General features: G+C 43.7%; 1 protein-coding gene across 1 annotated transcript in view; it reads right to left on the bottom strand.

The window, feature by feature from the left end:
* tmtc2b (transmembrane O-mannosyltransferase targeting cadherins 2b) overlaps positions 1 to 23,891 on the bottom strand; it is a 172,287-nt gene that overhangs the window by 32,691 nt on the left and 115,705 nt on the right. Inside the window, exons 3-8 of the mRNA XM_071343867.1 lie at positions 22,292 to 23,138; positions 14,873 to 14,987; positions 14,263 to 14,348; positions 12,773 to 12,957; positions 12,393 to 12,471; positions 3,283 to 3,404 (exon numbers count right to left, since the gene is read on the bottom strand). Coding sequence (XP_071199968.1) covers positions 3,283 to 3,404; positions 12,393 to 12,471; positions 12,773 to 12,957; positions 14,263 to 14,348; positions 14,873 to 14,987; positions 22,292 to 23,138 — 1,434 coding nt within the window. The remainder of the gene's footprint in view (positions 1 to 3,282; positions 3,405 to 12,392; positions 12,472 to 12,772; positions 12,958 to 14,262; positions 14,349 to 14,872; positions 14,988 to 22,291; positions 23,139 to 23,891) is intronic.

Below are 23,891 nucleotides of genomic sequence, written 5' to 3'. Positions count from 1 at the left end.
CGACCAGGTCTTTACAGAACGGATCTAGTTGTCATCGGGTCCGTTCAGAAAGGGTCTCTATATAAAATAAATGAATTCATGCATATTGTTTCTGGGTGGGAAAGACCCAGGACCATTTCAGAACGAGTCCAACTTTCTGGACCCGTGAAGACCTCTAATATGTAGCCAATGCTCTAAACCTGGCTGTGCAACAAACACAGTAACAGCAGCAGAGAGAAAGCATCTTAATAACTATGTTTGATGGATGGCCTGACAGCCTGCAGTGTTTGGAAGAATCTCTCTCTCTCTCTCTCTCTCTCTCTCTCTCTCTCTCTCTCTTTGGTGAAGGGGCTAATTGGTAAGGTGGAGAAATAATATTTAAAAAATCCCTGCCACCCATATCCACTTCCTATTCAGTATCAACTCATTATGGAGGTGCAATATCCTGTTTTCACACATACTGTATTTATTGTTAGTGTTGACCCCCACATTCCCGGGGGACATCAGATGCGGAACAGATGTGTATTGCCGCTCTGGCAGCCACCGAGGTAATTATGAATGGAGCCTGCATCACACTAGGCCCGGAAATGACTTGTGAATGACTGAGTTCAATAACACCCACCACCACGGTGCATATCTCTGAATGACGCCAACCTCCACCATAAGCGAGCAAATCACATCCCCCAATGCACCACTACCACTACCCCTCTCCATACCCACAAACCCCTGCCAGGATCTGAACCTAGGACCTCTGACAGGACAGCACAGACTTACACAGATTTGCAGATGTTATCGCAGGTGCAGCAAAATGCTTATGTTTCTAGCTCCAACAGTGCAGTAATAATATCTATCAATACAATAACCAAAAAGCAAATAAATAAACATACATACCTGTGCCGTTTTAGATACAAATGTGTGCTGGGGCTGGTTCAGCCACTGCATTTTACACTATGCTCTGTTCTTTCAAAATCATCTCAAGGTTAGCTAGCCTGTAAGTCTGACAGAGCTCTCCTCTCCTCATCCCATAATTTACACCCAGAGGAGAAAGGAGGCCGTTGTCTATCTTTGCCTGAGATCCAGAAGAGAGGCACACGGCCCTGAGCTCTGAACTCCCCACTTTCCTCTAAATCAATAGCCCTTTCTTAACTAAAACAACATCTACTTCTCACTCCTTATCAAATCAAATCAAATGTAATTGGTCCATACACATTTTTAGCAGATGTTATTGCGGGTGTAGCGAAATGCTTGTGTTCCTAGCTCCAACACTGCAGTAGTATCTGACAATTCACAACAATACACACAGATCTAAAAGTAAAAGAATGGATTTAAGAAATATAAAAATAATAAATCGAGCAATGTCGGACTGGCATTGACTAAAATACAGCAGAATAGAATACAATATATACATATGAGATGAGTAAGACACAAAGTAAACATTGTTGAAACATTATTAAAGTGACTAGTGTTCCATTATTAAAGTGACTAGTGTCCCATTATTAAAGTGACTAGTGTCCCATTATTAAAGTGGCCAGTGATTCAGTGAGTTTTACCCTGCCTGCCATTTTTCTGCTTCTTTTGGATAGTGTTGTTTACCCAGTGTATGCTGTGACAGATGTAAATTCCAGAGATTGTGTCTAGTGGCTTCTGTTAATCCTTACCAAATAGTGTCAGCTAACGGTCACCCCAGCATTAGTTTTTTTATGCATGTGATGTCAGAATGCATTCACTGTTCCAAAATGTGATAGGCTTTACTGAGCCGGACAAACTTCTCTCTTCGAGGAGAGCCCAAGCACTTCCCCAGTGTTTCCGCAGATCAAGAACGCAGACATTTGCGCAGTCTTGCACAAACTTTTTCCCCCTGGCACATTTTCTGGCCCGTCGCTCGCATTGCCTTCACAGTTGTGTTCCTATCAAAGTGCCTTATTTTCTGTATATTGTGTTGTCGTTTCTACTGTACCATACAGTATGAATGGAGCATAATGTATTTACAGTTTTATTCACATGTTCAAGTACTGGTGACAAATCATGCATTCTGATTATTGCATATATTGTAATTGTCTATGTAAACTTCTGACCCACTGGGAATGTGATGAAAGAAATAAAAGCTGAAATAAATAATTATCTCTACTATTATTCTGATATTTCACATTCTTAAAATAAAGTGGTGATCCTAACTAACCTAAAACAAGGAATTTTTACTAGGATTAAATGTCAGGAATTGTGAAAAACTGAGTTTAAATGTATTTGGCTAAGGTGTATGTAAACTTCCGACTTCAACTGTATTTCTTGCTTCACATTAGTTCAGAATTAAATGAAAATCACTGACATGGCCATTTTTACCACAGATAACATTATTGCCAATCAATAAAGTTAACCATCAAAGGTGTCCTTGCTTGCTGAGAAGTGATTAGGGCGAATAGATACTGTTTTCTTTATTTATCCTGATTGTCCTGGATTGTCCTGACACAACAAATGAATGGGACTTGAAAAGGGCTCCGGTAAAGCACTGGAAATGAGGGGAGACAGACAGGAAGGGCCTGGTCCTTCTTAAGCACTCCAGAGGGCTCATCCCCATCCCAGGACCTTTGAACACATTCATGTCCCTCCATCAGGGGCCAGACGCTGGGCTGCTGCCTGGAAGAGAGTGGCGTCAGCCTGGGGAGAGGGGGACCACCTTCACCCCTCTTTCCCTGTTTCTACACACCATCCTGGGCCCGATCTGTCACTGCTCACTGTGTGCACCACACGACCCCTTCCCTGTGAACTCTGGAACCCTGTGGAGTCAACTACCCCCAGCACACAAACCAGCCTTTCTCCTCTTAGTCAAACACGGGTCAACCACGTGACCTTGGTCAATATCATCTGAGTGCACAGAGGCACAGAAGGAGGCGCACTAAAGGCAGCACGGTCTGGAGTTAGAGGAGAATCCACATCAGATCAGCCACTCCACAGAGATTCCTCAGGGCTAATGGGTTTCAGACGCTGGTTAGTTAGCTCGAGCCATTTGCAACCTCTGTTGCTGAAATTGATTAGGGTTCAGTATGGAGTGCCTGTTAAGAATTAGTCCGGGGATTTGGTAAGAGATCTTAAAAACACACAGGGCAGTCGTGACATGGGTTTCAATCAGGAAGCTATCGCCACAGGATGATGGGGCACCTTGAAAAATGCAATGTTATCCTCACACAAGCCCGCACACCTGCACAAGCCATTGATTAACTGCATACAGACTCTCGGGCTACTTGCGAAGCTGAAGAAGGATAAGAAAGAAGAAGAAGATGCTAACGATGATGAAGAACAACTTACCGTGAGGGCGAGGAGTTTGCCGTAGGTCAGGTGTGCTGGGATGTGGTCTGGCTTGGCTCTCAGGGACTCTTTGTACCAGTGCTCGGCATCGGTCAGCTTGTTCAGTCTCATGTAGGCCTCTCCTGCGAGGGGAAGTGAGGGGTTGGGTCAAGGGTCAGAAGTTAAGGAGCCACACGTCTTCCCATTGTCTCACACATTCAATGACAGCTAGGGCAGTCATCCAGAAAGGCCCGACATGACTCCAGTGCACTTTGAAACCCGATACCAAACTCGTGCTTTATTAGCTAATGGAGCTATTACTAGGACTAGGGTCAGGGACACACCCATTACAACATTGCTCAGTGACAATCCTGTAAAAATAATAATTGAACCTAAAGGTGGATTTTCAGATCCCCCCATGTGTTTGTTAGATGGAGTTCTGTGGGAGGCCTAATGTACTTCAGGCCTAAAGTACTTTGCTAAGACTGGCCTGAGCTGATCGGATGACATGAGGCTGATGACATGAGTAGAAACACCCTCCCTGATCCTTCAGACATCATCTGATACCTCATCCAGCTCCTCACACGTATTATAAGAACGCTGACGACACAGTTGGGTAAATGGGGAAAACACAAGACAAAACAATGTTTTAAATGTAATTATCTCAGGAATAATACAGGGACAGGGGATGTGACAGTGATAGGTTTCACATGAACTTGTAACATGGTTCGTTTTTCAATCCACACCCACGAGGAGTGCAAATTACGGGATGTGTAATCTAAACTAGCGGACTGAAGCTAGATAATACACTGGGGATTATGGCTAATCATTTCCATTGATAAGAAACTGGAGAGAAACAACAGGTGGCCAGGGGTGGACTGGGACAAAAATTCATCCCTGGCATTTTAGCCACACCAGCCCACATCACCGCATGCGTGTTATGTGTGTCAGGACACCTAACACAGCACCCAAACCGGCTGCGCGCGTGCGCCATCTTGCGCTATCGTGCATAAATGTATTTTGTCCGCCTACACCAAACGCGATCACGACACGCAGGTTAAAATATCAAAACAAACTCTGAAACAATGACATTAATTTGGGGACAGGTCGAAAAGCATTAAATATGTATGGCAATTTAGCTAGTTAGCTTGCACTTGCTAGCTAATTTGTCCTATTTAGCTAGCTTGCTGTTGCTAGCTAATTTGTCCTGGGATATAAACATTGAGTTGTTATTTTACCTGCACAAGGTCCTCTACTCTGACAAATTAATCCACACATAAAACGGCCATCCGAATCATTTCTTGTCATCTCTCCTCCTTCCAGGCTTTTTCATCATTGAACTTATATGGTGATCGCATCTAAACTTTCATAGTATTACCACGACTACCGGCAAAACAGTTCGTCTTTAGCTAACATGGCCAGTAGTTGACCAACTTGACATTTCTGACAGGTTAAAAATAGCTCTCTAGAGTCTGTCAGTGAATGACATAAGAGGAAAACTGCCCATATCGAAATTGAACTTTGTGCACTGTACTATTACAATTCTCAACAGCAGTAAGTTAAAAGCCTGACTGAGTTTTTTAAGAAGGGACCCGTGGTCAGTATTGACCCCGTTCTGGGTCCAGATCCGGAGCGTGGTCCACCAGTTGAGTATGGCTGCAGTACACTATAGTACAGCAATTCTCTACTTTTACTGTACCAGTGAATGGTGAAACAAAGTCCTCCTCCTTTTTTAACCAGCTCTTTTTAACCAGCTCATGTTTAAAACCAGAACAACATGTAAAAGCACCACTGGAGATACAACTCACCACTATAACTTTGCCGCTGTTGCCTCTCTGTTGTCCAGTCTGTCTCTGCATCTTCTCTGCTGTCACTCTGTCTGTTCTGTCTGTCTGTTCTGTCTGGTCTGTCTGTCTGTCTGTCTGTCTGTCTGTCTGTCTGTCTGTCTGTCTGTCTGTCTGTCTGTCTGTCTGTCTGTCTGTCTGTCTGTCACTCTGTGATAAATAAATAAAATTAAGCCTCAGTCTACAGATTTCACGACTGGGATTAAAGATATGCATCTGCTGGTCACAGATACCTTAAAAAGGAAGGTAGGGGGGTGGATCAGAAAACCAGTCAGTATCTGGTGTGACCACCATTTGCCTCATGCAGCACAACACATCTCCTTCGCATAGAGTTGATCAGGCTGTTGATTGTGGCCTGTGGAATGTTGTCCCACTCCTCTTCAATGACTGTACGAAGTTGCTGGATATGGGTGGGAACTGGAACAGGCTGTCGTACACGTCGATCCAGAGCATCCCAAACATGCTCAGCTTCCAGGAATTGTGTACAGATCCTGGCAACATGGGGCCGTGCATTATCATGCTGAAACATGAGGTGATTGCAGTGGATGAATGGCACGACAATGGGCCTCAGCATCTCGTCATGGTATCTATGTGCGTTCAAATTGCCATCGATAAAATGCAATTGTGTTCGTTGTTCATAGCTTATGCCTGCCCATACCATAACCCCATGGGGCACTCTGTTCACAATGTTGACATCAGCAAACTGCTCGCCCACACAACGCCATACACGCTGTCTGCAATCTGAATCCGGGATTCATCTGTGAAGAGCACACTTCTCCAGCGTGCTAGTGGCCATCGAAAGTGAGCCTTTGTCCACTGAAGTCGGTTACGACATCGAACTGCAGTGCAAGGCCAAAATGAATATTAAATTCTTTGGCAACAGCTCTGGTGGACTTTCCTGCAGTCATTGTGCCAATTGCATGCTCCCTCAAAACTTGAGACATCTGTGGCATTGTGTTGTGTGACAAAACTTAACATTTTAGAGTGCCATTTAACTGTCTCCAGTACAGTGTGCACCTGTGTAATGATCATGCTGTTTAATCAGCTTCTTGATATGACACACCTGTCAGGTGGATGGATTATATTGGCAAAGGAGAAATGCTCACTAACAGGGATGTAAACAAATTTGTGCAAAATGTTTTAGAGAAATAAGTATTTTGTGGGTATGGAACATTTCTAGGATCTTTCATTTCAGCTCATTACATTTTTTTTTACATGTTGCATTCATATTTTTGTTCAGTGTACTTATATTACAAATACAAGTGCCTGGCTGCCATACATGTCCCCCCTATCCTAACGTTTACTATTACATACAGTACCTTCAGAAAGTATTCACACCCCTTGACTTTTTCCACATTTTGTTGTGTTACAAAGTGGGATTAAAATTGATGTAATTGTCATTTTTTGTCAACGATCTACTCAAAATACTCTGCCAACATTGATACTTATACTTATATTTCTATATATAAATACTTATTTTCCACCATAATTTGCAAATAAATTCATAAAAAATCCTACAATGTGATTTTCTGGATTTTTTCCCCTCATTTTGTCTGTCATAGGTGAAGTGTACCTATGATGAAATTACAGGCCTCTCTCATCTTTTTAAGTGGGAGAACTTGCACAATTGGTGGCTGACTAAATACTTTTTTGCCCCACTGTATGTCTTGATTAAATAAGTATTCAACCCGCAGAATCACCTTTCATAGCAATTACAGCGGTCAGTCTTTCTGGGTAAGTCTCTAAGAGCTTCCCACACCTGGAATGTGCAACATTTGCCCATTATTCTTTTCATTATTATTTTATGTCTGTCACATTCGTTGTTGATCATTGCTAGACAACCATTTTCAGGTCTTACCATTGATTTTCAAGCAGATTTAAGTCAAAACTGTAACTCGGCCACTGCCTTCATGGTAAGCAACTCCAGTGTATTGTCATGCTGAAAGGTGAATTCCTCTCCCGGTGTCGGGTGAAAGCAGACTGAACCAGGTTTTCCTCTAGGAGTTTGCCTGTGCTTAGCTCTATTCTGTTTCTTTTTATCCTGAAAAACTCCCCAATCCTTAACGATTACAACAAAAAAATATAAAAATCTAATCAAATCTAATTTTATTTGTCACATGCCCCGAATACAACAGGTGTAGACCTTACCGTGAAATGCTTACTTACAAGCCCATAACACTATTTCTTGAACTGCATTGTTGGTTAAGAAAATGTTTACAACAAAAAACAACAAAAAAAACACAATAAAATAACAATAATGAGGCTATAGACAGGGGGTACCGGTACCAAGTCAATGTGTGGGGGTACAGGTTAGTCAAGGTAATTTGTACATGTAAGTAGGAACACTGTATTCGGGACCAAAAGTGAATTGCTGGGGCCTCCGGAGTCTAAAGCACAGCACTGATCTAGGCCGTGACCGGGAGACCCAGGAGGCAGGGCACAATTAGCCCAGCGTCGTCTGGGTTAGGGGAAGGTTTGGCCAGCCGGGATGTCCTTGTCCCATCGCGCTCTAGCAACTCCTGTGGCGGGCCTGGCGCATGCATGCTGATACGGTCGCCAGTTGTACAGTGTTTCCTCCAACACATTAGTGTGGCTGGCTTGTATAGGTTAGTATTGTGGAGGGCGGCGCAGAATTGGTCCAGTGTCATGCGGGTTAGGGTTTGGCCGGGGTAGGCCGTCATTGAATAAAGGTTAAATAAATGAAATAAATGAATTAAACTACAATGTTGTTGATCCATCCTCCTATTCCGCCATTAAACTTTGTAACTATTTAAAGTCAGCATTGGCCTCATGGTGAAATCCCTGAGCGGTTTTGTTCCTCTCCGGCAAGTGATTTAGGAAGGACGCCTGTATATTTGTAGTGACTGGGTTTATTGATACACCATCCAGTGTAATGGTAATGAATAACTTCACCCTGCTCAAAAGGATAGTCATTGTCTGTTGATTTTTTTTAACCCATCTACCAATATGTGCCCTCCTATGCAAGGCATTGGATAACCTCTCTGGTCTTTGTGGTTGAATCTGTGTTTTGAAATTTGAAATTCACTGCTCGAATGAGGGACCTTACAGAAAATTGTAAGTGTGGGGTAAAGAGATGAGGTAGTGAAATGGCTACAAAAAGACCCTCCCACAGTGACACAATGGATAGACATTGTAGAAGAAATACACCACATGGAGCGTATGACCTTTGCTTTAAGAACTCAACAGGAGAGAGGTCAGGAATACTGGGAGAAATGGGTTTCATACTTGGAAAAGGTCTAATTCAAAGATGCTAATGTAACTAATATGATGATATGATGATGAAGGTATGAAGTGCACTGTAACTGCCAGATCATTTTTGTTCTTTTATTTTACTTTATTTGTACTTTCTTTGTGTTCCTACAATAAAAACAAAGTATAAAAAAAATTTACAAAAATATTATTGCACAAAGAGTGAGTCCATTCAACTTATTATGTGACTTGTCATTTTTACTCCTGAACTTATTTCGGCTTGCAATTAATCTGTAAACATTTTGAAAAACATAATTTCACTTTGACATTATGTGGTTTAAATCTCAATTTAATACATGTTAAATGCAGGCTGTAATACAACAAAATGAGGAAAAAGCCAGCGGGTTTGAATACTTTCTGAAGGCACTGTATATAATATAGAGCCAAATTATAAATAAACTGGCAGTACATGTGTCTAGCATCACTGGGACCAGAAGACCAGGGACCTGTGCTGGGCCCAGCAACATCCTAGGGTAACATTTTATTTCAAGGGTCCATAATTAACACTTTATAAGGTATTTACAAACTGTTTGCACACCATTTATGAACTATTACTCCCACATTTGTCAATGTAAGTTAGCTAGTTATTCACACATGCATACAGTACATATTTATTTCCTTGAACATCCTGTTTTGTGTGCTTGTTCTTTTACCAGGTACTGCAGGAATGTCTACCAATGGCATGGCCAACTTTTTGTGAGATATTAAACTGGTCACTCAAAACATTTATAAAGTATTTCTAAAGTATAAATAGCACTCACTTTAGATTGGGGAATGCAAAAATAATTTTCTAATGATTAGTAAATTGTTTATTAATGTGGGAGAAATTATAAATAAATGCTAAACACAATTTATAAATGGTTTATTATGGACCCTTAAAATACATGCCTTATAGATGACCATTGTCTTATTTACTACCTTATAACAGCGTAACTACATATTTAAGCAATAAGGCACGAGGGGGTGTGGTATATGGCCAATATACCACGGCTAAGAGCTGTTCTTAACACGACGCAACGCGGAGTGCCTGGATACAGCCCTTAGCCATGGTATACAACCCTCTGAGGTGCCTTATTGCTATTATAAACTGGTTTCCAACGTAATTAGAATAGTAAAAATACATGTTTTGTCATACCCGTGGTGTACGGTCAGATATACCACGGCTGTAAGTCAATCAGCATTCAGGGCTCGAACAGCCCAGTTTATAATTAAAATTAGAGAATGTAATGTTACCCCCTGCCCACTTAGCTAAGTGTTAAAATATTAGGCTACATGTAATTTAATAGAAGAAAATGGGGAGCGAGAAGGAGAGAGAGAGACTGCCAGTTCCTTAAAGTTTTGGATGGATATAATACTGCTAACAAGTGACCGGCCTTTCAGCGAACGAAATAGGCGGGACTTTCCAGCCTCCAAAGGCGGTGGCTATGTAATGCAATCCGAAAGCGGAGTCACTCGTTACTACAAGATCATAAACCCACTCGCTGGGCTGAAGAGACTGAGATCCAGAAGCAAATAAATATTTACCCTCTGTGGATAGGCCAAGTACCCCAGGGGGTCTTAGTACCCCTGGTTGGGAACCACTGCACTACATGACCAAAAGTATGTGGACACCTGCTCGAACAGCTCCTGGAGTTGGTCCCCGCTTTACCTGCTATAACAGCCTCCACTCTTCTGGAGTGTTTCCACTGCTCCAGAGTCCACTGACAGCGAGCTTTACACCACTCCAGCCGACACTTGGCATCGCGCATGGGGATGTTAGGCTTGTGTGCAGCTGCTCGGCCATGGAAACCCATTTCATGAAGCTCCCGACGAACAGTTCTTGTGCTGACGTTGCTTCCAGAGACAGTTTGGAACTCGATAGTGAGTGTTGCAACCGAGGATGGATAATTTTTATGCGCTACGTGCTTCAGGACTCGTCAGTTCGTTTTGTGAGCTTGTGCGGCTGATCCATTGTTCCTCCTAGACGTTTCCACTTCACAATAACAGCATTTACAGGGGCAGCTCTAGCAGGGCAGAAATTTGACTAACTGACTTGTTGGAAAGGTGGCATCCTATGACAGTGCCACGTTGAAAGTCACTGAGCTCTTCAGTACGGGCCATTCTACTGCCAATGTTTGTCTATGGAGAATACATGGCTGTGTGCTCAATTCTATACACCTGTCAGCAACGGATGTGGCTGAAATAGCCAGATCTACTAATTTCAAGGTGTGTCCACATACTTTTGTATATATAGCGCATTTTGGGGTCAATTTCGACCAGCCCACCCCAATAAAAGATGGTCCGGCCCTTTTCGCATTTGCCAGAATTCCCATTTGGCCAATCCGCCCGTGCAGGTGGCTGGTGAGGAATGCTAACCTGCTGACCTCTGAGACGATCAACAGACATCTCCGTGTTCTTCATTAGCAATGGCCTGTAATGTACCCTTAATATACCCTTAAATACAGGATACTCAAGCATGTAAACGGTATCAAATATAAGACCCCATTTTCATTTTTGATAAGGATCAGAGTTTGGGAAGTCTTTTGTAAGCCAGTATATAAAGTATCCAAAGAAAGTCTGTTAGAAGAGATATCTTTAAAACTGTTCTCCATCAGCACAAACTTTCTTTCCTTTCAGATCAGATGTGAGATATTGTATGTCCTAGTTGGGTTACAGAATCCCCAGACTTAATAAATGTCCTTGTCAGCAGCTAATATAATACTGTATATTGACTGTTATGATTATGATACGGGCAATATGAATAGCTTAATCTATATACATATTTGTCAGACATGGTGTAATGTAGAGCTGGTAACAGCAACCGACTTCGTGCCTTTTTAGCCAACCATCAGCTTCAGATGGAGCTCTGTGAGGGAGCACAGACACGGACATAAAATTTGAAGTGAAACAAATCTCAAGGACTTGAAAACCACATATAGTGGAACATTCCATTGCACCTTTGAGAGGAGGGGGGGGTGTCAGATTAAGACCCAACTTTGACCCAGACAGCCATGTAAACTGCCAAAAGTTGCCAGAAATATGGGAAAATGCTGTACCACCCAACCTCCCACAGCTCTTACAGCTTTCAAACTGTTAGAAATGATTTGGTCAACAATTGGACATAATCTCAGCACCTCTGTCAAGCTGAATTTGACTCCACTGGTAAATGTACTGTATTAGGGGGGCTTGTTGGAATTCAGCAAGAGAGTGAGAGAGGGAGGGAGTGAAAGAGAGAGACCTAGAAGAAGAAAAAGAGAGAGGGAGAGAGAGGGAGAGAAATAGAGAGTAAGAGAGAGAACGTTAGAAAGGAACAACATGGGGGAGCCACAGAGGGAGCAAAGGCAGATTGAGACTTCTCAGCAGGGCTGAGAATGGCCATTGAGGGACAAGGGTGTGAGTGGAATTGGGGGTCACTTGAAATTAAATATTATTGTTTTTTGCAGTCAAAAGTCACAACTCAGTCTGCAGCTGCTTTCACATGACTGTAACTTGAGGAGCGCGGTTATTATTGCAGTGGAAAGCAAATTAACTGCGTTAACGCACAGTGGAAACCTCAACATTGGGGCCTCAATGGGTGCGTTGAGCTGCTGCCACACACCCCGACTTTGATGCCGGTTTACGTATCTTAGAAAAAAACCAGATGAAGATTTATAAGACGTTATGAAAACAGAGCACCTTTAAAACGAACAACCCTAGGCAGAGTCTACCCTCCGAAACCATGCTAATTTGTCATGCTTACTGTAAGCCTAGCTCAGCTGACGAGCTCAAGACCCTGGCCACAAGCAATACAATTCAATCCTGAGACCCTTCAGGTGGAATAAAGTTCAACAAACTCCGGTAGAAGTACTGTAAATGGAGCCAAGCTAACAGCCAACAGCTGACACAATGGTTGCAAATGTACCCCCACACTTACAAATGAAACACACATTAACTTGCATTCCGATCTACCAATCTTCTATTCCATTTTAATATAATTTTTCTCACAAAAAAAATAACAGCTTCTGTGTTTGGTTTGAGAGAAAGAGAATTGCCACTTACCCATCATGTTATAGAGGCTCTGAGGTGCAAATTGTCTTGGCATTTTCTGTATTGCTTCTTTATACACCGAGAGGGCCTCCTAGGAATTAATAAAACAAAAGGAACCATCCATTAGGCACGAGGGCCCAACCAGGCCGGGGCCACAAGTCATTTCTCTTCTGCAGTCAATGGAATGATATCAACCACATGGAAACGACGTGTTTGATGTGTTTGATGCCATTCCATTGACTGCATTCCAGCCATTATTATGAGCCTTCCTCCTCTCAGCAGCCTCCACTGGTGTGTGTTTCTGTGTGTATGTTTGGTGTGTGTGTGTCCTTGTGAGTGTGTGTGTGTGTGTGTATGTGTGTGTGCGCCCTCCATCTGCCCCTCTATCCTACCTCCTGATGCCCCTGCTCATGGAGCAGCTTGCCCAGGTTGTATAGGCAGCTGGTAACGGAGCTCTTGTGGGCGTGGGGGTCTTTCAGGTTCTCGTCGGGGATATCGGCGCAGGTCAGGAAGGTCCTCTTGGCTTCATCCATTCTCCCCTGGTTCATCAGGACGATCCCTGTGTTCAAGTAGGCTGCTGCAGGGGGGAACGAGAGATCAAATACACGATCAACATGCAGGCAGAGAGTAATTAGGCTCTATGGGGCTGAAACTAGTCATTATCAAGCGTCTTTCGGAAATAAATTGGCCACCCACTGTGGATCAATTAGCTGCCACATCCATGGGGTGCCAATACATGTTCAAGACTCCGAGGGGATGGAATGTGAATGGGAGTCTGCGGGGTGGAACTGGCTCTACTAATAATGTATGTGTGCCTCAGCATGCTGATGAAACGTAGACTACACTAGTGTCCTACCTAGCCCCTCTCCTCAGTTCTCTCTGTCCTTTGTCCATCCAAAGTGAACTGGCCAAGTTCCAAATTCTACTCAACAATCCCATTCTAGGAATAAATTGCATATATTCCCTTGGCTAGAGTGTTGGTGAAGACTGTTTCCATTAAGAATGTGTGCCTGAAAGGGATATGAGAACAGTGTGAATAGAACTGTCTATCATTAGAGCTTTTCTATCGTCATGGAGATGGCACTTTGGAATCGTTACTTGACCAGATTCCAAGTTGTACCAGCTGTCAGTTAAATGCAGTGAAGAATGGTACAACCTTGACAAATTACATCTATTATCTGACTTGCTCTCATTCCTTCACTTCTTCCATCACCACGACCACCGCTTTAGGTAAATCATTCAATTAGCTATCGCCAGTAAAAGATGGGGTAGATGCATAATGAATGAGGACTATGATCATCATCTTGATTATATTCATCATTATTAATTACACTTTGGGAGACAAACGAAGGGAAATCAAGGACTCCACTGTTTATCTGTCATCGGTTGATAGGAAAAACAATGGGGAATAATTGAGCACGTGAGAGTGACCTCTGCTAACCAGGCAGTGTGACAGTTGAACGATGCTGATAACGAGCTAGCAGGAAGCGTGCATGAAAGAGTTAAGGTAAGACTCAAGGAAAACTAGCACCATTAAGGGAGAAGGAGAGAGAAAGAGGGGGATAATGAACTAACAGAAAACATGCATGCAACTTTCCTCAAGGTAAGAGAGGAAAAGAATCATCATTGAGCGAGAGAGGAGAGAGGAGAGAGAGAGACTTTGACCTCAATTCATATTAAATTAAATTATGCAATAGTTTAATCTGTCGGCTTGTGGTCCTTGAAAGCTAACCTACAGGTTGTATTCAATCATTCATCTAGCAATGTAGCAGGCCTGCCTGTGCCCTCCCTCACCCTCAGTCCCATTGGCAGTTGCCTGGACATTGGCACTGTGCAATACCAAGAGCTGGAAATTGTTAACAAAAAGAGGAGCTGTACTTACAAGCCAGAGTTGGCCTGCTCCCAATGGCCAGTTTATAGTAGTGGAGCGCCTCAGAGAACTTGTTGTTTTCTTGTAGCAGCAAGCCGCTATAATAGAGAAAGAAGTAACAGAGAAAGTTAGGGACTCTCACGTCTACAAATCTCAACAGAAGTGACTAATTAACGTCCAATGTGTCTTATAAGACTGAATAACGTGAGACAACAAGGTAATACAGCTTCCTAGTAATTACTAGATCAATATAATTGGAAACAGTGCCGTAAAATAAAATGCTACTGTAGCTAATCTCTACATCTGTTCTAAACAATCTAAAAATTGAAAATAATCTAAGGTTCTGTTGAGTAACACCTAAAGCCCTTGAGGCTAATGTTGAGTATTGGCTGTGTGCTGGCTGTTGTCCTACCCTCATGCTGACACAGCATGATTAATAACCTACTGTCACAGAGACAGCAGGAACACAAAACACAATTTCCTCTCTGTGAAGACCACTGATCAATAGACAGACGTGTGTGTGTAAGGGGAGACAGTGATGCTCATGTATGCACACAGAGTCTATGCTGATGTAAAAAGGGCTTTATAAATACATTTGATTTGATTTGATATAGACACTCACAGGTTATACAGCATGTCTGCCATGTTCCTGCGGTAGTAGAGGGCGTTCCTGTACGCCTGCTCCGCCTCCGCCATCTTGCCCTGGTTCTTTAGAACGTTTCCAAGATTGCCCCATGCTGATGGAGGGAGAAAATAAGGTTAACAGTGTCAATCAACATGGCTGCCAGCCTCTTTCGAACACCCTCTATCTCTGCCTTAGGTTTTTATTTGCGTATCTGAAAAAGTACGAGCTATTGTTAATCACTCCCTGTTCACAGGCACTTTCCTCGCTGCACTAAAAACTGCTACGGTGAAACCTCTTCTGAATAAAAATAATCTAGATTATTCAATTTTTAGCAATTTTCGGCCAATATCCAACCTTAATCTGGAGAAAAAGTTTGTCAAACAGCAAAATTATTTTTTAAGTGCCAACTATATATTTTTTTATTCCAATCTGGCTTTTGGGCCCAGCACAGTACAGCACAGAGACAGCCTTAGTTAAAGTTGTAAATTATTTTAGAGCCAACACAGATGCCAAACAGGTCTCTGTCCTTGTACTCTTGGATTTAAGTGCTGCATTTAACACTGTTGACCATGATGTCCTTCTGGACAGACTGGAGAGATCCAAAATGGCGTAGCAGTCGGACGTGTGTTTTTCTTGTCGCGTGTTAATTAGTCTGTAAATAGTCTGTTTTTATTTTTTTTCCTATTTCCTATTTTAATCTCACTTTCCATCTACGAACGAAACATCCTCTCCTGCAACCGGCCTCACCCAACGTGGTACGGATCTGCTATTTTTTTATACCTTATAACTGGAACCTCCATCAGAAGCTAGCCAGCACACTAGCTACTAACTACTAGTCATTGTTTGCCACTGCTAGCGGTCTTCACCTTTAGCTCGGACACTAGCCAGCTTTAGCTCGGACAATTACCTGCCAGTCTACACAGCGCGATATCAACCCAGAGCATATCGGACTGCTTTTCTCCACGAAATCCCCGGATTCCTGACGCAAGCTCTGAACCATTACATTGGATCATCGCAGCTAGCTAGCGGCTCCTGTTGGCTAACGCCTCTGTCCCGAAGCAAGCACCAGTTAGCCTTGAGCTAGCCTCGAGCTAGGCCCATCTCCCGGCCAGCCGACAGAGTATACCAGCTAATTCGTGAGCTACAATACCTCTTTTGCCTATTGGCCTGGACCCATATTGTCGACACGGAGCCCCGCCGATCCATCACGACTGGTCTGCCGACGTAATCGTCCGATGTTTCAACAGGCTTTTCCGTTGCGGTTTCGCCGAAGACCCATCTGCTAGCCCCGGCCCGCTAGCTTTCTGAACGCCGTGTCTCCCGCTCGCATAGCTTAGTAGCGACTACCGAACGGCTCCCTGACTCACCTATTGCTTAGACCCTATGATCACTAGGCTACACAGCTGATGCCTGCTGGTCTGTTCAGTAACACTGTACCTAATTTTGTTTATCTGTCGGCCCCAGCCTCAAACACAGGTCCTGTGTGTACCTAACTGACCCTCTCTGCCCATTCATCGCCATTTACCCGTTGTTGTCTTAGCTCTCCCGACCAACACCTGTGATTGCTTTATGCCTATCTCTAATATCAATTTGCCTTGTCTACTGCTGTTTCGGTTAGTTATTATTGTTTTATTTCACTGAAGGGCCCCCCGCAGCAACCTGCCCAAGCCCCCCTCGCTTCTCCTTCACCCAAATCCAGATAGCTGATGTTCTGAAAGAGCTGCAGAATCTGGACCCCTACAAATCAGCTGGGCTAGACAATCTGGACCCTCTCTTTCTAGAATTATCCACCGCAATTGTTGCAACGCCTAATACTAGCCTGTTCAACCTCTCTTTCATATCGTCTGAGATCCCTAAAGATTGGAAAGCTGCCGCGGTCATCCCCCTCTTCAAAGGGGGAGTCACTCTAGACCCAAACTGTTACAGACCTATAGCCATCCTGCCCTGCCTTTCTAAAGTCTTCGAAAGCCAAGTTAACAAACAGATCACCGACCATTTCGAATCCCACCGTACCTTCTCCGCTATGCAATCTGGTTTCCGAGCTGGTCATGGGTGCACCTCAGCCACGTTCAAGGTCCTAAACAATATCATAACCGCCATCGATAGAAGACAGTACTGTGCAGTCGTCTTCATCGACCTGGCCAAGGCTTTCGACTCTGTCAATCACCGCATTCTTATCGGCAGACTCAACAGCCTTGGTTTCTCAAATGACTGCCTCGCCTGGTTCACCAACTACTTCTCAGATAGAGTTCAGTGTTTCAAATCGGAGGGCCTGTTGTCCGAACCTCTGGCAGTCTCTATGGGGGTGCCACAGGGTTCAATTCTCGGGCTGACTCTTTTCTCTGTATACATCAATGATGTCGCTCTTGCTGCTGATGATTCTCTGATCCACCTCTATGCAGACAACACCATTCTGTATACATCTGGCCCCTCTTTGGACACTGTGTTAACAAACCTCCAAACGAGCTTCAATGCCATACAACTCTCCTTCCGTGGCCTCCAACTGCTCTTAAATGCTAGTAAAACTAAATGCATGCTCTTCAACTGATCGGTGCCCGCACCCACCCACCCGTCCAGCATCACTACTCTGGACGGTTCTGACTTAGAATATGTGGATAACTACAAATACCTAGGTGTCTGGTTAGACTGTAAACTTTCCTTCCAGACTCACATTAAGCATCTCCAATCCAAAATTAAATCTAGAATCGGCTTCCTATTTCGCAACAAAGTCTCCTTCACTCATGCTGCCAAACATACCCTCGTAAAACTGACTATCCTACCAATCCTTGACTTTGGCGATATCATTTACAAAATAGCCTCCAACACTCTACTCAGCAAATTGGATGTAGTCTATCACAGTGCCATCCGTTTTGTCACTAAAGCCCCATACACTACCCACCACTGCGACCTGTATGCTCTCGTTGGCTGGCCCTCGCTACATATGCGTCGCCAAACCCACTGGCTCCAGGTCATCTATAAGTCTTTGCTAGGTAAAGCCCCGCCTTATCTCAGCTCACTGGTCACCATAGCAACACCCACCCGTAGCACGCGCTCCAGCAGGTATATTTCATGGTTCATCCACAAAGCCAACACCTCCTTTGGCCGCCTTTCCTTCCAGTTCTCTGCTGCCAATGACTGGAACGAATTGCAAAAGTCACTGAAGCTGGAGACTTATATCTCCCTCAATAACTATAAGCATCAGCTGTCAGAGCAGCTTACTGATCACTGCACCTGTACATAGCCCATCTGTAAATAGCCCACCCAACTACCTCATCCCCATATAGTTATTTTGTTTTGCACCCCAGTATCTCTACTTGCACTTCATCATCTGCACATCTATCACTCCAGTGTTAATGCTAAATTGTAATTATTTCGTCACTATGGCCTATTTACTGCCTTACTTCCCTAATCTTACTACATTTGCACACACTGTATATAGATTGTTCTATTGTGTTATTGACCGTATGTTTGTTTATTCCATGTGTAACTCTGCGTTGTTGTTTTTGTCGCACTGCTTTGCTTTATCTTGGCCAGGTCGCAGTTGTAAATGAGAACTTGTTCTCAACTGGCCTACCTGGTTATAAAGGTGAAAAAAGAGGTGGATTGGCCTCTCTGGTCCGGTTCTAAAAATGTGGTGTTTTGGGTCCGGTACTGTTCAGTTTATATGAGTTACCCCTTGTCAGCGTTATCAGAAAGCACTTCATTGGTTTTCACTGCTATGCAGACGATACACAACTTTACATTTCTGTGTCACCAGAGGATTTTAGCTCCACAGATAAATTATTAGACCGTATTAGTGATTTAAATACTTGGATGGCTCACAACTTCCTCCAGCTAAATCAAGACAAGACTGAGGTACTCATTGTTGGAGCCAAAGCACAGAGAAAGAAACTGGCCGCACATTTTAATAAAGATAAAACACCAGGTAAAAATCCTAGGTGTCATTTTAGATTCTGAACTCAATTTCGAACGACACTTTAGGAATGGGACCAAAATAGCTTTTTACCACCTTAGGAACATTGCCAAGTTGCAGCCGTTTCTATCTTAGGCTGGTACAGAGACACTCATCCATGCTTATATTACAAGCAGGCTTGACCACTGTAATGCTCTCATGTCTGGTCTACCCAAGGAAGCCATTGGTCAACTGCAAAACATACAGAATGCTACAGCACGGGTACTGACCAAGACCAGACGGGGAGCACACATTACACCGATTTTCAAGTCTGCACTAGCTGCCTGTGAGGTTTAAAATCAATTTTAAGATGATTGATTTAAATCAATATATGATTGTGCACCCCAATGCATGTCAGACATGCTTTTGAGTTATGTACCCAGTAGGTCCCTCAGGTCCTCTGGCACTGGCCTTTTAGTCATTTTTAAGTCTAGGACCAAGAGGCATGGATAGGCAGCCTTTAGTTACTATGCCCCCAGCCTCTGGAATAGCCTGCCAGAGAACCTGAGGGGTTTCGAAACTATGGACATATTTAAAAGAGATCTTAAAGCACACCTTCGCTTTTCCTTACAGTGCTTTTTTTAGACTTTCAGTTTTTACTGTTATTCTTTTCTTTTTAATCCTCTTATGTTTGTTGTGTAGTAAATATTTCATTAAAAAAAATATATATATTCTCCTGTGAAGCGTATTGTGTTGCATTCATGTCTAAAATGTGCTGTATAAATAAAGCCTGATCCCAGATCTGTATGTATTGTCTTGCCACGTCACGTCAAATGTCACGTCAAACAATGACCATAGGGGTTGGCAAGACAGCACAAACTGATCTGGGAACAGTCTGGTTTTTACCCTCCTCAGAGGGCATTGTGCAGGCTGGGACAGAGGGCATATCCACAGCTGGTACTGAGCTACTGGGACCAAGGAGACTAAGGAAAAAAAGACTCCCCAGGGAGTCAGTGTGTCAAAGAGCCCAATTATTTCCAAACAGAAAATGAATAAAATAACGGTTCCATACGACTGCTCTATAGTATATTAATATAGAGTGAAAATTTAGTCTGGTAGACTGTAAAATGGTGCAATCAATCTCAGGGGTGTGAATGGAGTAGGTATAGTAGCTACATTTCTGTTGTCAAGTGGTATTTTTATTTTCCTATGAAAAATACGTCTATATTGATTACTGCTTTACAAGAAAAAAGTATGTGGACACCTACTCGTCGAACATATCATTCAAAAATCATGGACATGAATATGGAGTTGGTCCCCCCTTTGCTGCTTTAACAGTCTCCACTCTTCTGGGAAGGCTTTCCACTAGATGTTGGAACATTGGTGAGGGGACTTGCATCCATTCAGCCAAGAGCATTAGTGAGGTTGGGCACTGATGTTGGGTGATTAGGCCTGGCTTGCAGTCGGCGTTCCAATTCATCCCAAATGTGTTTGATTTGGTTGAAGGGCCTAGCCCTAACCACGAAAAACAGCCCAAGACCATTATTCCTCTTCCACCAAACTTTACAGTGAATTGAGGCAGGTAGCGTTCTCCTGGCATCCGCCAAACCCAGATTCGTCCGTCGGACCGCCAGATGGTGAAGAGTGATTCATCATTCCAGGGAACGAGTTTCCACTGCTCCAGAGTCCAATGGCAGCGAGCTTTACACCACTCCAGCAGACGCTTGGCATTGCACATGGTGATCTTAGGCTTGTGTGCGGCTGCTCGGCCATTGAAACCTATTTCATGAAGCTCCTGCCGAACAGTTCTTGTGCTGACGTTGCTTCCAGAGGCAGTTTGAAACTCGGTAGTGAGTATTGCAACCAAGGAAAGGTGATTTTTATGCGCTACGTGCTTTAGAACTCGGCGGTCCCCTTCTGTGAGCTTGTGTGGCCTACCACTTGGCGGCTGAGCCGTTGTTGCTCCTAGACGTTTCCCCTTCACAATAACAGCACTTACAGTTTACCAGGGCAGCTCTAGCAGGGCAGAAATTTGACCAACTGACTTGTTGGAAAGGCGGCATCCTATGACTGTGCCACGTTGAACGTCACTGAGCTCTTCAGTCAGGCCATTGTCGTGCCAATGTTTGTCTATGGAGACTGCATAGCTATGTGCTCAATTTTATACACCTGTCAGCAACGGGTGTGGCTGAAATAGCCAAATCCACTCATTTGACGGGGTGTCCACATACCTTTGTAAATATAGTGTAGCTTGACAACCAAATCGACTGAATAGTGTTTCACTGCAATATTTTAGCTTGACAACTAAATCAATACTGTAGCTAAGTATGGACAGTTGGGATCCATCATGTATACATATGGGCTTATGTATGCACTTATGCACTATTTAACTGGGTCTATATACTGCCGAAGGCAGTAAGAGTAAGAGAACTGTGAACATGAATGACAGTGAACAATCTGCCCCTTAGACACTGTTTCTTCATGCTCTCCCGATGGCTGTATAGGAGGGGAAAGACAAATAGCAAATCATTCGGGTTGCATTTCATAAAAATGTATCAAGTGCTCAGTAATGCCAAAGGCTCCTTTGAGCTATGCATTTATTTATTAGTTAAGGCGTCTGAGAGAGATATCGCCAAAGTCTCAATAACAATAATAGGAAAGCCGAGCAGAGAAAAAAACAAGTCAATAACTTTACCCTCTAAAATGTGACTGTAAATACAATAAGACCTTTTATAGGGAATATACTACAACAGAAACCTTGCCATGTGAATTTGTTCCGTCTCTTTAACTGTGTTTTCTCACAGAACTTATTCTCAATGCTTAACGGAGTGTGTCACTATTTCAGACTCGGCCCATTGCGTCTCATCACACATCGTATGAGGACAGTGGTCCAGGGAAGGAACGTAGCTGCTGCTCTGCGTTGCCAGGATAAACAGCTGTCACGTATCAGCCCTGCCGCAGAATCTGAAAGGGAAATTAGCTAACACAACATGTCCTGCCGTTACCTCTGTCCTTAGCCCCGGCTCACTATCTCAGGAGTAACACTATTAGCTACACAGTACTCTTTGGATGACCGTGACCCTAAATTTGAATGTTTGAATATTCTAGTAATGTAGTTTCCCCTCATTGCCAATCAAGCAGGGATGTCAGTGAAGATGTCCTCCAAAAGTAAGAAGGAGAGAGACTCTAGTCTGCCATAGTGGGATATTTAGTAGGTTACAATGGAGGCTTTGTGTTGAAAGGTCCTTCAGCCATGATATACTGCCTGGAGAGGATATACTGCCTGGAGAGGATATACTGCCTGGAAGCAGATATACTGTAAACAATTTATCAAGGAGCTCTGAACACTCATGCTCATATCTCAGAGTACATTTTTAAAATCACCCTTTCTTTCACTCCCACATTAACAGGGAGTAGCTATCACGCTATCACTTAACGTGATGTTACTTTAGGTCATACAGAGTCAACCTATATTATGTGAGAATGTTAAAGTGTGTGTGTGTATGCTTGTCTATGTGTGTTACCTTTAGCAGGATTCACGTATATTCCTGACTTGTAGAGCATCTCCTCGTTCTGCCAGTCCTGGTTCCTCAGCACCGTTTTAACCCCAAACAGCAGGACCATGGCAGCGCTACAGTACACCAAAACAGTCCTGGAGGACCTCCGCCTCAGCCGCACGTACAGGGACCTCAGCCCCACCGCCAGCAGCAGACAGAAGCCCATACTGGGGATGTACAGTACTCTCTCTGCTATCACAAAGCCCACATAGAAGAACAGGTTGGTGGCAGGGAGAAAAGGGATGGCCAGTAGGCCCAAGGAGAACACCACTACATTCTCAGTGGTGGGCAGTCGAGTCCTCGTGACGTAATGCTTTTTGGTACCGTTTTGTGCACTGGCAGGGTGAGGCTCTGTTTCAGAGTTTGTGTGGTCGGGGACGTCAGGGTGGTGATAGCTGTGTCCATTGGTGTTGGACCTCCCGTTGCCGTTGGTTACATGATGAGCTTTTCCGTTGGTCTCCTTGCCCTTGACCCGGCGGGTGCAAAGCCCAAACCAAGTCAGGAGGAGCAGTCCCACATAGAAGGCCACGGTATGAAGGTTCCTCCATTCAACAATGCCTCTGATCAGAGGCAAGGCGTCCATGGACCAATCGAAGCTCAGTGTGTCCGGGCAGAGGAGGAGCCACATGTTGACAGCGGGCAGGTAGAGGAAGGTGAGTGCTCGGGTGAGAAGGGACGGGGAGTCCCCCGCTGGGTTGTCTGAGTTGGAGAAGTTGGGTGGTTTGTTACCCATCCAGTAAAGGCGGCAGACCAGCAGAACAGCACCCCAGGCAGCCAACAGCAACACACTCAACAGCAGGTGGACGTTCCTCCTCTGGAAGAGAGAGAAAACAACAACAGAGCTGAAACCAGGAGGAACGGCAATCGACTGGAAAGCAAGCAGCAACAGCAAGAAAATATCATGAGAAGCTAGAGCCAAAGTCGTTTTCTGGTTGATTGGTGATTTTTCTAACTCTTGGAGTCTTTGCATTTGATTTTGATCCAGGCCATGTCGGTAAATTGAGCATAAGAGTGAATGTAATAACTGGAAAAACAACACAAGAAAGTATAACGGTTCGTAAACGGAAAAGGAAAAACACAAGAGTGTTTTATGTAACGTTATCTGAAACAAAAGCTGTGTTCATGCACAATTTTCTCAGCCAAGTGTTAGACTGCATCTTTAGAATGTGTTGCAAAAAAAGTCAACTACAATGGATTTTATTGTTATGTTTTGGCTGTGATGTTGGTTTGTAAACACCCATGAACAGGAAGATATCAGTTAACAGTTGCTTGGGATTATAAACCAACAGAAAAAAAAGAAAGGGAAAAACTACCCTGTGACTTTATCTTTGACTCAAGCCAAAATAATCACGGCTACGCTGGATTCATTGACTGTTGCTGAGCAAATGTGGTCTTACATCATAGCATTCACTTATTCCGTGTTGTCTTTCTCTTCACAGACCTGGCCTTTGCGGACATGTCAAAATAAACGGCAGAATACGGGCCCATAGGCGGTCTTAACCTTCATATTGCAGGCTTGATATGAAATACTTTGTGAAACTCCTACACGGAAATGATTGTGAAGTCT

The sequence above is a fragment of the Salvelinus alpinus genome, chromosome 15, assembly GCF_045679555.1.
Source record: "Salvelinus alpinus chromosome 15, SLU_Salpinus.1, whole genome shotgun sequence".
In the NCBI taxonomy this organism is placed as follows: domain Eukaryota; kingdom Metazoa; phylum Chordata; class Actinopteri; order Salmoniformes; family Salmonidae; genus Salvelinus; species Salvelinus alpinus.
This window is presented reverse-complemented; position numbering and strand designations above follow the sequence as displayed.